The following is an 18675-nucleotide window of genomic DNA, read 5'->3' as shown; positions in this document are numbered from 1 at the left end:
GGGTTATCGAAACGCGTAGACCCCCTCTACCCAGCATTAGGAATATTCTATTGATTATCAAGCATTTCAAAACTTCTCATTTGCTCTTTCCAATGCTATGTTTTCTAAATCACGAAATTGTAAATATTGCTGTGTAATTCTTATATGTGTGTATATATCAATGTACTGTTGTGTATGAGTGTTTGAATGAAAGCTGGTAGTTTGTTTAAAATTGTCTCTTTGTTTGTAAATAATTGTCCCTTTATATGTGACGTGGAGCCAAATAAGTGTTGTTTGTATTTAAACAAGAAAAAGTGTTCATTTATATGATATTTATGATGCAAAATTAATAAAATTCGTTGGATTAACTCCGGATAAAACATCTCCTGAGAGTTACTGTTTGGTTCAGTAATTCGAGCGATCATCCATGATCCAAGTCTAAGTAGTGTGGCAATAGTGGTGCTCGTTTTGGTTTATAGTTATTGGATTGTGAGGCTTGTCCTTATTGCCAGTGAGCCCAGACCCTGTCTTGGTAATGGGACATCTCAAATGACATCACTGATGACATCACTGATATCTCAATTGACATCACTGATCACATCACTGATGATATCATTCATGTGATAATACGATGCACTTCTTCACACTCTAATATAACCTTTGATACACCCAGTGTTAAACACAGACTACCATTCTTGAAACCATTGACACACCAATACCAGTTACTACATACGCACACACTGATTGCTAGGTCTATACACACATCGAATCATTTACCCATAGAATCACTCATACATACAGTCACTCATCAATACAACACTATCATCTGCACTCAAACACCTATACAGACACTCACACTCTGCCATTCATCCATGGAGTTACTCACACATCTAGTCAGTCATGCAAAGAATCAATCACACTTTCATTTCCTTAACTATACAGTTATACACACAACACCTTACTTATTCAAACATATACTAACACATACTTACTTTGTTATACAATTACTGATACAAGTACACAATGATCCATACAGCCACTCGCACAATCAGTGGCTCTTATGTATAGTCATTTATATATGCCAGCTACCCACACACACACAGTCTCCCATACAAATACTTGGGCAAACAATCAGTAACACATATAGCCACTCATATAGCTACTGATCAACACATGCAGTTGCTTACACAACAGACATACTGATGCACACATTCAGACAGTTTAGTCACTAACCCATGCATTCAGTAAGACACATTTAATCACTCACTCATACATTCAGTCATGTACCTACTAAATCTTTCATCCAAACACTTATACATCCACTCATTCTTCAATATGTAAAACATATTTAAACTTTACAGAAACACACAGTCACTGGATGATGTCATCAGTGATGTCATTTGAGATGTCATCAGTGATGTCATCAGTGATGTCACTGACCATGTCATGAATGATGTAATATGTGACATCATCAGCAGTGGATTGCGGGTGCGCGAAATGTAGTTAGTACAACTAACTATATAGGAGCAATTTCAATGTTTTTTTAAATGCTAATTCCTAACTATATATGACCTGAAACCTATGTTTTTTCAGTGAATTTCAAAGGTTTTTTTAAATGCTAATTCCTAACTATATAAGGCCTGAAACCTATGGTTTTTTCAGTGAATTTGCAAGTTTTTTTAAATGCTAATACCTAACTATATAAGGCCTGAAACCTATGGTTTTTTCAGTGAATTTGCAAGGTTTTGTAAATGCTAATTCCTAACTAAATAAGGCCTGAAACCTATGTTTTTTTCAGTGAATTTGCAAGGTTTTTAAAATGCTAATTCTATTAGCGGATAACGTTTAAATATGTTAATATCCTTGTAGGACCACCTGAGCAGCCCTAGGGATCCGATTTTTGGACCGGAGCAAGATGCTCTGATTGTGCCGTATTTCTTGCCTTCTGCCCCCCTGATTGTGCCATATGTCTTGCTTCTGCCCCCCTGATTGTGCCATATTTCTTGGCTTCTGCCCTCCTGATTGTGCCGTATTTCTTGCCTTCTGCACCCTGATTGTGCCATATTTCTTGCCTTCTGCTCCCTGATTGTGCCGTATTTGTAGCCTTCTGCCCACTAATTGTGCCGTTTTTTCTTGCCTTCTGCCCCCTGATTGTGCCGTTTGTCGGGCCTTCTGTCCCCTGATTGTGCCGTATTTCTTGCCTTCTGCACCCTGATTGTGCCGTATTTCTTGCCTTCTGCTCCCTGATTGTGCCGTATTTGTAGCCTTCTGCCCACTAATTGTGCCTTTTTTTCTTGCCTTCTGCCCCCTGATTGTGCCGTTTGTCGGGCCTTCTGTCCCCTGATTGTGCCGTTTTTCGTGCACCTGCCCCCCTGATTGCATTATCTTTGCGAGTGTTTGTTCGCTGCTGGTATTGCTTTGCCTGTGTTTCTTTGCTGCCGTTATTGTCTTTGCCAGTGTTTCTTTGCTGCCGTTATTGTCTTTGCCAGTGTTTGATTGCTGCCGTTATTGTCTTTGCCAGTGCTTGTTCGCTGCTGGTATTATCTTTGCCAGAGCTGTGAGAGCTGTGTGGGTTGTGAGAGCTGTGTGGGTTGTGAGAGCTGTGTGGGTTGTGAGAGCTGTGTGGGCTGTGAGAGCTGTGTGGGCTGTGAGAGCTGTGTGGGCTGTGAGAGCTGTGTGGGCTGTGAGAGCTGTGTGGGCTGTGAGAGCTGTGTGGGCTGTGAGAGCTGTGTGGGCTGTGAGAGCTGTGTGGGCTGTGAGAGCTGTGTGGGCTGTGAGAGCTGTGGGCTGTGAGCTGTGGGCTGTGAGGGCTGTTAGCTGTGAGGGCTGTGTGGGCATTGAGAGCTGTGAGAGCTGTGAGAGCTGTGAGAGCTGTGAGAGCTGTGAGAGCTGTGTGGGCTGTGAGCTGTGTGGGCTGTGAGGGCTGTGAGAGCTGTGAGAGCTGTGTGGGCTGTGAGAGCTGTGTGGGCTGTGAGAGCTGTGTGGGCTGTGAGCTGTGTGGGCTGTGAGCTGTGCGGGCTGTGAGCTATGTGGGCTGTGAGAGTGTGGGCTGTGTGGGCAGTAAGAGCTGTGAGAGCTGTGAGAGCTGTGAGAGCTGTGTGAGCTGTGAGAGCTGTGAGAGCTGTGTGAGCTGCGTGGGCTGTGAGAGCTGCGTGGGCTGTGAGAGCTGCGTGGGCTGTGAGAGCTGCGTGGGCTGTGAGAGCTGCGTGGGCTGTGAGAGCTGCGTGGGCTGTGAGAGCTGCGTGGGCTGTGAGAGCTGCGTGGGCTGTGAGAGCTGCGTGGGCTGTGAGAGCTGCGTGGGCTGTGAGAGCTGCGTGGGCTGTGAGAGCTGCGTGGGCTGTGAGAGCTGCGTGGGCTGTGAGAGCTGCGTGGGCTGTGAGAGCTGCGTGGGCTGTGAGAGCTGCGTGGGCTGTGAGAGCTGCGTGGGCTGTGAGAGCTGCGTGGGCTGTGAGAGCTGCGTGGGCTGTGAGAGCTGCGTGGGCTGTGAGAGCTGCGTGGGCTGTGAGAGCTGTGCGGGCTGTGAGCTATGTGGGCTGTGAGAGTGTGGGCTGTGTGGGCAGTAAGAGCTGTGAGAGCTGTGAGAGCTGTGAGAGCTGTGTGAGCTGCGTGGGCTGTGTGAGCTGCGTGGGCTGTGAGAGCTGCGTGGGCTGTGAGCGCTGCGTGGGCTGTGAGCTATGTGGGCTGTGAGCTGCGTGGGCTGTGAGAGCTGCGTGGGCTGTGAGGGCTGCGAGGGCTGTGAGGGCTGCGAGGGCTGTGAGAGCTGCGAGGGCTGTGAGAGCTGCGTGGGCTGTGAGCGCTGCGTGGGCTGTGAGCTATGTGGGCTGTGAGCTGCGTGGGCTGTGAGAGCTGCGTGGGCTGTGAGGGCTGCGAGGGCTGTGAGGGCTGCGAGGGCTGTGAGAGCTGCGAGGGCTGTGAGAGCTGCGTGGGCTGTGAGCGCTGCGTGGGCTGTGAGCGCTGCGTGGGCTGTGAGAGCTGCGTGGGCTGTGAGAGCTGCGTGGGCTGTGAGAGCTGCGTGGGCTGTGAGAGCTGCGTGGGCTGTGAGCTGCGTGGGCTGTGAGAGCTGCGTGGGCTGTGAGAGCTGCGTGGGCTGTGAGGGCTGCGAGGGCTGTGAGAGCTGCGAGGGCTGTGAGAGCTGCGTGGGCTGTGAGCGCTGCGTGGGCTGTGAGCGCTGCGTGGGCTGTGAGCGCTGCGTGGGCTGTGAGCGCTGCGTGGGCTGTGAGCGCTGCGTGGGCTGTGAGCGCTGCGTGGGCTGTGAGCGCTGCGTGGGCTGTGAGCGCTGCGTGGGCTGTGAGCGCTGCGTGGGCTGTGAGCGCTGCGTGGGCTGTGAGCGCTGCGTGGGCTGTGAGCGCTGCGTGGGCTGTGAGCGCTGCGTGGGCTGTGAGCGCTGCGTGGGCTGTGAGAGCTGCGTGGGCTGTGAGAGCTGCGTGGGCTGTGAGAGCTGCGTGGGCTGTGAGAGCTGCGTGGGCTGTGAGCTGCGTGGGCTGTGAGAGCTGCGAGGGCTGTGAGAGCTGCGAGGGCTGTGAGAGCTGCGAGGGCTGTGAGAGTTGTGTGGGCTGTGACAGCTGTGAGAGCTGTATGGGCTGTGACAGCTGTGTGGGCTGTGACAGCTGTATGGGCTGTGAGCTGTGAGAGCTGTAAGAGCTGTATGGGCTGTGAGAGCTGTATGGGCTGTGAGAGCTGTGTGGGATGTGAGCTGTGTGGGCTGTGTGAGTGTGGGCTGTGTGGGCTGTGAGAGCTGTGTGGGCTGTGTGGGCTGTGAGAGCTGTGTGGGCTGTGAGAGCTGTGTGGGCTGTGAGAGCTGTGTGGGCTGTGTGGGCTGTGTGGGCTGTGTGGGCTGTGTGGGCTGTGTGGGCTGTGAGAGCTGTGTGGGCTGTGAGAGCTGTGTGGGCTGTGAGAGCTGTGTGGGCTGTGAGCGCTGCGTGGGCTGTGAGCGCTGCGTGGGCTGTGAGCGCTGCGTGGGCTGTGAGCGCTGCGTGGGCTGTGAGCTGCGTGGGCTGTGAGCTGCGTGGGCTGTGAGCTGCGTGGGCTGTGAGCTGCGTGGGCTGTGAGCTGCGTGGGCTGTGAGCTGCGTGGGCTGTGAGCTGCGTGGGCTGTGAGCTGCGTGGGCTGTGAGCTGCGTGGGCTGTGAGCTGCGTGGGCTGTGAGCTGCGTGGGCTGTGAGCTGCGTGGGCTGTGAGCTGCGTGGGCTGTGAGAGCTGTGAGGGCTGTGAGGGTTGTGTGGGCTGTGAGAGCTGTGAGAGCTGTGAGGGCTGTGAGCTGTGAGGGCTGTGAGCTTTGTGGGCTGTGAGAGCTGTGTGGGCTGTGAGAGCTGTGTGAGCTGTGTGGGCTGTGTGAGCTGTGTGGGCTGTGTGGGCTGTGAGAGCTGCGTGGGCTGTGAGAGCTGCGTGGGCTGTGAGAGCTGCGTGGGCTGTGAGAGCTGCGTGGGCTGTGAGAGCTGCGTGGGCTGTGAGAGCTGCGTGGGCTGTGAGAGCTGCGTGGGCTGTGAGAGCTGCGTGGGCTGTGAGAGCTGTGAGAGCTGCGTGGGCTGTGAGAGCTGCGTGGGCTGTGAGAGCTGCGTGGGCTGCGAGAGCTGCGTGGGCTGCGAGAGCTGCGTGGGCTGCGAGAGCTGCGTGGGCTGCGAGAGCTGCGTGGGCTGCGAGAGCTGCGTGGGCTGTGAGAGCTGCGTGGGCTGTGAGAGCTGCGTGGGCTGTGAGAGCTGCGTGGGCTGTGAGAGCTGCGAGGGCTGTGAGGGCTGTGAGGGCTGTGAGGGCTGTGCGCTGTGAGGGCTGTGAGGGCTGTGAGCTGTGTGGGCTGTGAGAGCTGTGAGAGCTGTGTGGGCTGTGAGAGCTGTGTGGGCTGTGAGAGCTGTGTGGGCTGTGAGAGCTGTGTGGGCTGTGTGGGCTGTGTGGGCTGTGTGGGCTGTGTGGGCTGTGAGAGCTGTGTGGGCTGTGAGAGCTGTGTGAGCTGTGTGGGCTGTGTGGGCTCTGCTTCTTTTTTGTTCTCGGTCTACCTAGCACAAGATGAATGCCAACACTTCCTGGTTAGAAGTGTTGACAGCCAATGAGCATGCTGCTTTCCTGTGAAATGCATGCTGATTGGCTGCCACTGTCTGTCAACACTCCAAACCAGGAAGTGTTGGCAGCCATCTTGTGCCTCTGTAGAACCAAGGCACAAGAAAGCAGTGAAACAAAGGTGCAAAACACGCAAAGGGGGCAGGGTAGAATCACCCTGACCCCCTAGGCCTGCTCAGGGGGCCCCACAAGGCCCTCCAGGCCAAAAAGAAAATCAAAAAGAAAATCGAAAAATCGCGATGGTACGCGCACCGTACAGAGTACAGTAAGCTTACGGTAAGCTTACTGTAAGCTTACAGTACTCTGTACCCCCGTGATTTTCCGATTTCTTTTTTTGGGGGCCTGGGGGGGCCTTGTGGGACCCCCTGAGCAGGCCTAGGGGGTCAGGGTGCTTCTACCCTGCCCCCTTTTTGAGTTCTACAAGTTTGTTTTTCTGCTTTTCTGTGCCTCAGTCTACCGAGGCACAAGATGTACAGGAATTTATATAGCGCAAATCACCAAGCGGTTTCTAAGCGCTTGCTTAGGGAACCCGTCCTGGTATTCCCCTGTGAGATAACCCTGGCAGGGTATCCGCAAGGTGAAAGCCAGGCATCCCGCCACGAGGGGCCGTTGTGGAGATTAAGCAAGCTATTGCCCAGAGTCGCAGAGTGTGAACCCATGAATCGAGTAGGCACCGGAGCAAGAATTGTCGAGTCCATGGACATTTTAGGTCTCAAGACCCCACTGAGCCGGGAATTGAACCCTGGTCCCGGGCTGACCTCTGCTTCCAGGTCTGCCTCCTCTAACCAGTGAGCCACACTTCTCCACAAGATGGCTGCCAACAATTTCTGTTTTGGAATGTTCACAGACAGTAGCAGTAAATCAGCATGCAGCTCGTACTCTGGAAGGTACAGAGTACAGTAAGCTTACAGTGCACTCACGTGTGCCACATATAGATATATAATTTGAACAAATTCGATTTTCTCAACAACTACTGGAGGGATTTTCACCAAATATACAAAATGCACTTCTGCATACCAGGCTCTACCATTTTGCCAAGTTTGGTGTAATTCCATTCAGCCGTTCGGGCTGTAGCCGTGTCTAAAGGTCCTATGGAAAATTGCATTGGACTCAATTTCACATTCAATTTTCTCAAAAACTACTGGAGGGATTTACACCAAACATACAAAAGGCTCTGCTGCATACCAGTCCCTACCATTTTGCCAAATCTGTTGTAATTCCGTTCAGCCGTTTGAGCTGTAGCCTTGTCAGAATGTCCCTATGGAAATTAACATGGGGAAAACACATTTTGGGACCCCCCTTTTTTCTCGCCCCCCGCTTGACGAATCCCCCCGAATCTTCCATTTGTGATGTCATCAGTGATGTCACTGACCATGTCATGAATGATGTAATATGTGACATCATCAGCAGTGGATTGCGGGTGCGCGAAATATAGTTAGTACAACTAACTATATAGGAGCAATTTCAATGGTTTTGTATGAGTGAAATGTCCAGCTAACTATAACACCCCTAAAACTTATAGTTTTTTGAGTGAATTTTAAAGGTTTTTTAAATGCTAATTCCTAACTATATAAGGCCTGAAACCTATGGTTTTTTCAGTGAATTTGAAAGTTTTTTTTAATGCTTATTCCTAACTATATAAGACCTGAAAGCCCACCAGGAATCTCCAGTATGCGCCAGGGGACTGCATTGCAGAGAGGTGTAATGAAGCCACGCCCCTTTTTACACCTCTCTGCAACACAGCCCCCGTGCATGTTTGAAGAGGGGGAACTAATTCCCCTTGCATACTAGGGGTCCCTGGGGGCCAACTAGCCCATCTGGAACCTCCAGTATGCGCCAGGGGGCTGCATTGCACAGAGGTGTAATGAGGCTATGCCCCTTTTTACACCTCTCTGGAACGCAGGCCACTGGCGCGTTTGCAGAGGGGGGACTAATTCCCCTTGCGTAACTTGAAGGAAATAAGAACGCCCTGAAGAAGTTATGTTGTACAGAACGAAACGTGTCGGCTGGCTGTGGCACATAAACTTAAGGAAAATAAAAGCATTTGAATATACACCAAGATTCAGCGCTTCAATAAGGACTCTAAGTGATATGATTTGATTGGACTTATTGTGCAAGTGGTGCTGTGCCAAACTTTGGAATATTCTCCACTATTCTCTACTACTTACTCTCTACTACTCCACTACTCTCTAATACTCACTCTCTACTACTCATTCTCTACTACTCTACTACTCTCTCTCTACTACTCACTCCCTACTACTCACTCCCTACTACTCACTATCTACTACTCACTATCTACTACTCTCTACTACTCTCTACTACTCACTCTCTACTACTCACTCTCTACTACTCTCTTTACTACTCACTCTCTACTACTCTCTACTACTCTCTACTACTCACTCTCTACTTCTCACTCTCTACTACTCACTCTCTACTACTCTCTCTACACTCTCTACTACTCACTCTCTACTACTCACACTCTACTACTCTCTACTACTCTCTACTACTTACTCTCTCTACTACTCTCTACTACTCACTATACTACTCACTCTCTACTACTCTCTACTATTCTCTCTCTGCTACTCACTCTCTACTACTCTCTACTACTCACTCTATACTACTCTCTACTACTCACGCTCTACTGCTCTCTACTACTCACTCTACTACTTACTCTCTACTACTCTCTACCACTCACTCTCTACTACTCTCTACCACTCACTCTCTATTACTCACTCTCTACTACTCACTCTACTATTTACTCTACTACTCTCTACTACTCACTCTCTTCTACTCTCTCTACTGCTCTCTACTACTCTCTACTACTCACTCTCTACTCTCTATTACTCACTCTCTACTCTCTACCTCTCTACCTCTCTCTACTTCTCTCTCTACTAGTCTCTACCTCTCTACCTCTACCTCTCTACCTCTACACCTCTACCTCGCTACCTCTCTACACGCACACATATACACATATATATATGCATATGCATATATATATGTATGTGTATATATATATATATATATACATACACATATATAAACATATATAATCTGCATATCTATATAAATAAAAATACAAATGCATGCATACATATACATATATGCATGTTATTTACATGAAAGTTTTAAAAACACTATTAAAAGCAAAGCTAAAAAGCCACCTCATTACAAACAGAATGGCTTTAACTTAAACGAGGGCGAGATCTATTGCATTTTCAATGCTTGTTTACTTTGGTTCCATCAAGAAGGCATTCAGATGTGTCACACATTTGCCATAAATTCTGAATGTTAGCACTCTAGTTGATCATTAGATCACTGTAGTAAAGCTACTGCTCACCAGGGAAGTCTGCTGCTGGTAATCAAAGTGCATGTTTCAGTCTGCATGTCAGAATTTTTTTAATGAAATAGAAGAGGATTTGAGAAGTCACTTAAAATGTGCCCTAATTTTTATTTTTGAAGCACTAATCATACTTTCTATGGCAAAATGAACCCCCTCATTTTGTTCCTTTTTAAATTAAATGTTTTCAGGCTTACCACTTCATTCCAATCAAGATGGCTTCTGGTGTGCCATACTTTTGTCATAAATAAGACTGTTAGCGCTCTAGTTGTTCTTTAGAACACTCTGGGACATTCTGTCATTGGGCTATACTTGGGCTACATCTGGTAATATTTGGGCTACATTTGGGCTCTTTTGTCTCAGGTGGCCATCTTGGGAGACTGCATGTCAGAATTTTTTAATGAAATTGAAGAGGATTTGAGAAGTCACTCAAAATGTGCCCTAATTTTTCTTTCTGCAGCACTAATCATACTTTCTATGGCAAAATATACCCCCTCATTTTGTTCCTTTTTAAATTAAATGTTTTAAGAGTTACTACTTTATTCCAATCAAGATGGCTTCAGGTGTGCCATACCTTTGTAATAAGTAGGACTGTTAGCGCTCTGGTTGTTCTTTAGAACACTCTAGGAGGCTGCAGTAGAACACAAAGGAATCAACTGACAGTCTCTGTCCTTGTTGGATGTACATGTTTTACTGAGAATGTCAGACTTCATTCTCACATGACTGAGAAAGATAATGTGAATTTACAGAAAATATGCTTTCAGTTTAGCTTATAGGTCCCCTTCCAAACCGCTGTGGGAAAAGCATGAGATAATAGTTTTCTTTCAAACATGATTCATGATATCCCAGCAGAAGGCTTTTTCACATGGTAAAATCATCTTAGAACACACCACAATTCCTAAAATGAGTATGGTACCATCAACAAATGATTTATAATGTAACTAAAGTCCTAAAACCCTCTATTAACTACAATGTTTTTTAATGAGGTGCTATCATGTATATTGGTCCCAAGATGGCTGCCAACACTTCTTGGATGAAGTGCTGACAGCCAATCAGATTTCACGATGAGATGTGTGGTTAGGGTCCGCCCAGATATATATGTGTTTATGAAGTTAATTTTCATAAAAACCACTGGAGCAACTTTCACCAAATATAGCAAAGGCACTGCTGCGTACCAGGCCCTACAATTTTGCCAAGTTTGGTGTAATTCCGTTCAGCGGTTCGGGCTGTAGACTTGTCAGAACGTCCTATGCAAATTAACATGGGGAAAACACGTTTTGGGACCCCCCTTTTTTCTCAGACCCCACTTCACGAATCCCCCCGAAATTTTCAGGGAAGGAGCGCAGCGGAGCTGGCCCACATTTTGGAAAATTACACGCAAATTCCTCATTCGACGTCAATGTATATATATATATCCTGTACTACCCCTTACACTTCCCCCTATATCTAAAAAGTAATGAAACCTATGCTTCCTCTCCACAGGTTCAGCACAAGCTGCAGTAGTGCAAACCTTCCTCACATGTGGGGTGTAACACACTCTTGCCCACCTACACACACAACCTCTCTTAGCTCCACTCTAGGTCTTGTTCTCTCCGACCTGGTTTGGTACTAATTTTGGGCAGAGGCACAGGCATGAGTTTTGTGCTTGGAGAACTGCATCTTTTTGGATAAAGAACAAGACGTACAGCAGTGCAAACTTCCCTCACAGACAAACCGCATGCGCCACAGCTCACAAACACAGCCTGTGTCTCGCCACGCACACACTTTCTCCTTTTTCCCTTGTGCTCCTACCTTCTTTCTCATTCAAAATTTGCATAGAGATCTTTGGCCTGTTTTGGGAATTACTGAATTGCTTGATATCACTGAGACTATTTACCTGGCATGGATGTCACTTTTTAGTCTAATTAGTAACAGTGATATAAAACAGAACAACTCCCAGAATGCAATTTTTCTTCAGTGAAAACCTGAAATAGTGTAATGTTCCTGTTCATGCAATAACTTAAAAGACTGGTTTTAGTTTTTCTCTCATTATTCCATGTGAACACGACATGCCTCCCAGAGATCTGTCCCTCTGCAAAACTCTAGGCTACCTTTGTGTGATTATGTATATTACTTTCTGCAATTCTTTGTTGTTTACTTGTGACCTGTTTTGATGCACGGTTCCCAAACCGAGGCTATTTGCTGTACACAAAGAAGTAAATACTAGTACATTTAAAGGGCGGTTCAATTTGATGTATGCATGCAAAGTTCATAATATCTTATTCGGCATGCTTCTTCTACCCATGCTTTAGGAGGACAAGACAGAGGACCAGCTCAACAGAGGAAAAAAGAGCAGTACAGGCAAGAGTTGATGGAACAAATAGCAGAGCAACAGAGGAACAAGAAAAGGTAATGTGAAACTGCATCTTATAGTGATGATAGCATTAATGTATTCAAAGGAGGCCGTTACAAAGCAAAACCCGCAGCAGTTTGAGCTGACTTTGAGGAAGATTTTTCAGCAGAACTACAAAAAAACAAAAAATAAATATATTTATTACTAGCAGCCCGTCCCGACGTTGTCCGGGCATGCTGTAGCCGACGCCACTGTACCTTAACATGCTCCAGCCGCGAACGTGTTTTTCCGGTGTTCGCTCCATCCCCGAACGTGTTTGGCCGCTACAGCGTGTTTGGCCGCTCCAGCCTACGCCCCTGCAATATGCGAACGTGTGTGTTCGCTCCATCCTCGAACGTGTTTGGCCGCTCCAGCTTACGCCACTTAGACGCACAACATCGCGTCAACGTCCAACGCCCACAACAATGCTAAAGGACACGCCCACTCGTATTGGAACGCTAGTCCCACACAGAACGCTTCTCTTTTGCCGAATCCCACAACGCACACGCCCACAACGGACTACTTTTCACAAAATGTTCTTTTCCCCTTCTAATGTATATGTTGGGCTGCTGTATAGCCTATGACCATCTGCTGATACTGTAGTTTGCAATGCTGTATTGGGTGTTCTGATTGGTGATGTAGTTCTTGAGCTTACCCGCCTCAAAGGTTTGGGCTCTCTCTTTATTATATTAGTATAGATTAATATAGTGAAAAGGGACTCAGTAAAATGTTGTTCTTTTTAGGGTTGAGCCTTTGATAGAATGCGCTAGCGCATGCGTTTCGCTTGCAAAACACTTTTAGCAAAAAGTGCTTGAGGCCCGCCCTGTTGCTCATAATCTGTTGGCTTGCGCGGCACTCTTCTTTACAGCCTCATAACTGGTCACTGCAGGCCTAATATCATTTCCGTTGAAACAGGGACCAGGTACTGATTGATTCAACTTAATCAGTGCCCATCTGCAGCTCCCAACATGATTGAGGTGCTGTTTTGTTCCTTTTAACTTCTAGTGCCCTGCAAACCGAAGGTGTGTGACTGGCAAGAATGTGCTCGTCAGCAGGACAAACAAAATTGCTACATTTTATTTTCAATGGTTAACTTTCTTTTATTTTGCCAGTTTTTCTTTTCTTACTTTGCGCTTGTTTTGTTTTGTTTTTTGCTTGTGAGCGCTGTTCTCAAAATGTGAAGATTTTCTTGTTCTATATTGCTAAACGACATTGTTTTTTTTCTTATGTGTAATTTTCAAAATGATGCCATGCACTACACACAAATCCCCCAACTTCAATCCAATCTGCCCTACTCCAATTCATGGCAATCCAATCCACCCCACCTCACACCAATCCACTCAATTCTAGCCACTCCAGAAAAATCCAGCCCACACAACTCACCCCAATCCACTCAAATCAACCACACTCCAGTCCTCTCAACCCACACCACTCCAATCTTCTCCACTTAAAGCCAAACAATCCGCCCTACTCCAAAACAATCTGCCCCACTCCAATCCAATCTGCCCCACTCCAATCCAAAACAGTCTGCCCCCCTCCAATCCTAAACAATCTGCCCCACTCAATCCAAACCAATCTGCCACTCTACAATCCAAAACAATCTAATGCAAACCCCAAAAATCTGCTCCACTCCAATCTTCCCCACTCCCATCCAAAACGAACTGTCCCACTTCCAGCCAAAATAATCTGCCCCATGCCAATCCGCCTCAATCCGATCCAGCCCACTGCAGTCCAATGTAATCCACCCCTCTACCTCAATCCACTCCAACCCACCCCACCCTATTCCACCCCACGTCACGCTAATGTACGCCACTGCACTCTGCAACACTCTCTATCGCTGAACCAATTAATTTTACTCCCTCAACTCTCCGACACTCTGCTCCCCTTACTCCACTCTGTGGCACTGTACTCCTGCAAATCCACTCTTAGACACTCCACTCCCCTCTAGGGCACTCTACTCCCCCACTTCACTCTATAAACTCCACGTAACTAACTTTTTGCCATGCTGAACAGCAGCCGCACTGGTGTACATCATGACAAAAACACATTGCCAATAGCTCTTGTATAGGCAAGACATATTGGCTTTGCCAATGCTTGTTTAAACTTAGCTTTAATATACTCCATCTACCCTGTGCATCGAGTGAAGTCTCTTGGCGGACGGGGTAGGCCTTTTTTCTTAAAGCATAAGCAATCAAAGATGGCTGCAGTAGATAGGTGTGCTTCCACGGCTGCCACAAATGCCATGAAAGAGGTCTGCTGCCGATTTACATACCTTCACAGTGGTTATCTGGGAGGAAAAATAGCATTGGTAGAACCAATAACTTTCACAAGCGTGACCTTTTGACTTTGCCAATGCTAGGCAAAAAAAAACACATTGCTGCTAAAATGTGGGAGTATTGCCTGTAATTTAAAATATACTTTTATAAATAAAGTAATCTTTCATGTAATGTAAATAGTTGTTTGCTAGCTCGAAATGTGTATTCATATCAGTTACAGAAACCCTTTTTTAGTTTTCGTGCACAACACAGGAAAGCATGATTGTTATTGGTGCGAAGAAAATATACTATTGGTTTTAAATTACTCTGACCTGAAAACTCTGTTAAAACAAGCAAGGAAGACTAAAAAGTAAAAAAGAATAGAGAGCAGGAAGTAAAAATTATTGGTAAAGCATTGACCCATCAGCCCTCACATTGATGTCCACTTCTTTTTCGGCAGATGTAGATACGAAAGCCTGAAATCATATACATATATATATATATATATATATATATATATATATTACCTACTGGCGGTCGCCAGTAGGTATATATAGTTAGGATTTTTTCTCTATGGGATTTTTGAAAATTCTATGTCTAATAACTTTGGCGTTTGTGGACGGAATTGGCTGAAATTTTCAGGAAAATGGCACATTGTGTTTCTGAGCAGCCCTTGAAAATTTGGGGGGGGTTCGTCAAGGGGGGGCCGAGAAAAAAGGGGGTCCCAAAACGTGTTTTTAACATTGAGTTTTCCATAGGGCGGTTGGCCTCACTTTTAGCCCGAACGGCTGAATGGATTTGCACGAAACTTGGCAAAATTGTAGGGACTGGTAGCCCGATGTGCCTTTGCTAGGTCTCAATATATGTGCTCCAGTGGATTTTGAGAAATTAACGTTCAAAAAAAGATATATATCTGTAACAGCGGACCGGGCAGCGCTCCAGTTCGCGTACTTTTCGCGTTACGGAGCTTTGCGAAGCGAAGCTGATTGGTTCTCCGGCGTCTGTGAACATTCCAAACAGTCCGTAGCGGCCGCCATCTTGTCTCTCGGTAGGATCGAGAGACAAGAGGAGGCCAAAGCGAAGGGGCAAATGACCATAAGGGGGCATAGTAGATCCTAGCTGACCCCCTAGGTTTGATGTGGAGGTTTTAAAAGGGCCCCGCGGGGCAAAAAAAATAATAATAATAATAATCGAACGGCTGAATGGATTTGCAGGAAACTTGGTAAAATATTAGGGACTGGTAGCCCGATGTGCCTTTGCTAGGTCTCAATATATGTGCTCCAGTGGATTTTGAGAAATTAACGTTCAAAAAAAGATATATATCTGTAACAGCGCTCCGCTTCGCGTAACGGAGGTTTGCGAAGCTGATTGGTTCTCCGGCGTCTGTAAACATTGCAAACAGTCCGTAGCGGCCGCCATCTTGTCTCTCGGTAGGATCGAGAGACAAGAGGAGGCCAAAGCGAAGGGGCAAATGACCATAAGGGGGCATAGTAGATCCTCCTTGACCTCTTAGGTTTGATGTGGAGGTTTTAAAAGGGCCCCGCGGGGCAAAAAAAATAATAATAATAATAATCGAACGGCTGAATGGATTTGCACGAAACTTGGCAAAATTGTAGGGACTGGTAGCTCGATGTGCCTTTGCTAGGTCTCAATATATGTGCTTCAGTGGATTTTGAGAAATTAACGTTCAAAAACAAGATATATATCTGTAACAGCGCTCCGCTTCGCGGAGATAAAATTATATCTGTATTACCTAGTTGTTGCTAACACCAGTTAGCGACGGCTAGTAGGAGATAGCGACCATCTTGGGCCCCACTTTGCATGTGAGTGATATTTATCACTAATGACATGCAAAGTGGGCATGCCAAGATGTTAGCGACTGGAAACAGTCGCTAACATCGCTATCTCCTATTATCAACTTTTGGAAATATTCGCGATAAGCGCGAATATCTCCAAAAGCTAGCACCTGCCCTGAGCAGTTCTTAGCCATGTTATCCAATGGGAGGTGGATAACATGGCTAAGAGCATTAGCTCGGTAATGCATGAATATCGCTGAGTTTTCAGCGATATTAATGCATTGCGGTCGTTTTTTATCGTATTTGCGATAAACCTTGATAATAGCAAGGTTTATCTGCGATAATTTCTGACGATGCTTAGCGGTAAAAAAATCGTTGCTAAGCATCGTTAGGGATAAATATCGCTTAACTTTGGTAATATGCCCCAACGTCTGTTAACGTTCGATTCGAAGGAAATCAGGAAGTGTTGAAAAACATTGTCTGCGCCATCTGGTCTTTTTTCAAATGCCACACTTTTGTCGTGCACGGCAGTCATTTTAGATGCCTTGACCAGACCCACTCTGTGCACGCTGTCGATCCTTAGCATGGCTCCCCACCCTCGCAAGCATCTCCCCCAGGCAGTGGTCACCCCCGCTCTCTGTCTTATGCATGGGTAATAAATCTCCCCCCATCTGCGCTGCTCTTCCCTGAGAATCACACCCTGTGCCCGCCCGACACCTCCCTTTCGCCCTATTCACTACCGCACCCTCTGACACTCCTTTTCCTCTGTGTCCGGTTGTCCAGGCCGGTCCTAGGGTATCAGCTAGCCCTGCAGATGTAGTTTATGGCCCCAGCTGTAAAGAATCACCCCTCTTCAAAGGAGTTATAGTAGATCAAGGCCCACACTCGATGAGATCCGTCACAGCAGACGCGTTCCTATTATCTGAAAACCATCCTGTATTGTGATTGGGGAGGGGACCGAGCCTGAAGCGGAAGATTCCAGGGATGACTCTTTGTACATCAAAGTTTTTACAATTATGTGTCACATTAAAAATATATAGCACTCCGACAAAGTAGTAAGAATATAAAACTTTAATAACTTATAAATATATACAAGAAAACAAAAACAGTAATAACATATAAACATTTTTAGGGAAAAACAACGAAGTAGCGGTCGGCTGTGCGAATAGTCCCAACGCAGCACAACGTCCAGATTTCTGGCGTGGGGCGTCGCGGGGGGTGGGTCATCAGTAGCAAACTGTTGTGCGAATAGTTCCAAGGCAGCAGAACGATGGCACCAAGGTGATGTCCAGTAAGTTGCCGCACTGGTTTTGGTATCCTACAATGCTGCTCCAAATAACGGCGTGGGGCGCCCCGGGGGAGGCGGCGTGAACGGGCCTCTCCAGGTGGAGTCTCATCTGTTGTAGTGGGGCGCCCCTTTACCGTTTCAGTTGCCATTCCGTCCGTTTTTGGTCCACTGTGTCAAAAGCCGCAATTCAGCTGAGTTGCGCCCACTCTTGCGGTGCAGCGATAGGCGGCTGTCACAGGACTCTCAAAATGGCGGCAGGCTGTTTCCTTTTTGGGCCTGGTCCACTGAAATGGCCCTGGGACACCTTGGAAATCGGACGCTTGTCTGCTAGGTCTTGGACCCCATTCTCGAAAGCGTCCCCTCCGCCTTGAGGATTCATCAAAAGTTTTGGGGGCCCCCGACTCCTGTAGGCTTCTGGTGGGGAGCGGCTGCCATGATTGCTCGCGGAATGACCACGACGGAGCTACGAGATGGTGGTGCTCTCATGCTGACGCCAGCTTCAGTCTGAAACATCCAGAAACAAGGTGGGGCTTTCATCGTTTGGGAAAAAAAAAAGTTTTCATCCAATGAAAAGTGTTGTTTTTACGTTGGCACGTGAGGCGGCGTCAGTAGCGGACCGATGTGCGAATAGGCCGAAGGCAACACAACGCGCCAAGATCCGGATGGCACCGAGGTGGTGTCCAGCAAGTTGCAGCACTGGTGTGGCCATCCTACAATGCTGAAAGTCGGCGTGGGGCGCCCCGTTGGCCTGTGAGTTTGCGTCAGTAGCGGACCGATGTGCGAATAGGCCGAAGGCAGCACAACGCGCCAAGATCCGGATGGCACCGAGGTGGTGTATAGTAAGTTGCCGCACTGGTGTGGCCATCCTACAATGTTGAAAGTCGGCGTGGGGCGCCCCGTTGGCCTGTGAGATGGCGTCAGTAGCGGACCGATGTGCGAATGGGGCCAAAGGCAGCGCAACAATATTTTCGGAATAGAAGACACCACAAGGCGCTGAGATGCCAAGATCCGGATGGCACCGAGGTGGTGTCTAGCAAGTTGTGGCACTGGTGTGGCCATCCTACAATGGTAAAAGTCGGCGTGGGGCGCCCTGTTGGCCTGTGAGATGGTGTCAGTAGCGGACTGATGTGCGAATGGGGCCAAAGGCAGCGCAACAATATTTTCTGACTGACACCACAAGGCGCTGAGATGCCAAGATCCGGATGGCACCGAGGTGATGTCTAGCAAGTTGCTGTACTGGTGTGGCCATCCTACAATGGTAAAAGTCGGCGTGGGGCGCCCTGTTGGCCTGTGAGATGGTGTCAGTTGCGGACCGATGTGCGAATGGGGCCAAAGGCAGCGCAACAATATTTTCTGTATGGAAGATACCACTAGGCGTTGAGATGCCAAGATCCGGATGGCACCGAGGTGATGTCTAGCAAGTTGCTGTACTGGTGTGGTCATCCTACAATGCTGAAACTCGGCGTGGGGCGCCCCATTAGCCTGTGAGATGGCGTCAGTAGCGGACCGATGTGTGAATAGGCCGGAACCAGCACAAGGCGCCAAGATCCGGATGTCACCGTGGTGGTTTCATAGTTGAGAGGCACTTCATCTGCAGTG

The 18675-nt window shown here is 47.8% G+C and overlaps 1 protein-coding gene across 7 annotated transcripts in view; it reads left to right on the top strand.

The window, feature by feature from the left end:
- CSPP1 (centrosome and spindle pole associated protein 1) overlaps window positions 1-18675 on the top strand; it is a 1229219-nt gene that overhangs the window by 521768 nt on the left and 688776 nt on the right. For all 7 annotated transcript variants that reach the window (XM_078687197.1, XM_078687198.1, XM_078687199.1 and 4 more), the window contains one exon: window positions 11658-11754. In XM_078687197.1, the coding sequence (XP_078543323.1) occupies window positions 11658-11754 (97 nt within the window). The remainder of the gene's footprint in view (window positions 1-11657; window positions 11755-18675) is intronic.

Source organism: Lissotriton helveticus, chromosome 4_1, assembly GCF_964261635.1.
Source record: "Lissotriton helveticus chromosome 4_1, aLisHel1.1, whole genome shotgun sequence".
Classification (NCBI taxonomy): Eukaryota; Metazoa; Chordata; class Amphibia; order Caudata; family Salamandridae; genus Lissotriton; species Lissotriton helveticus.
This window is presented reverse-complemented; position numbering and strand designations above follow the sequence as displayed.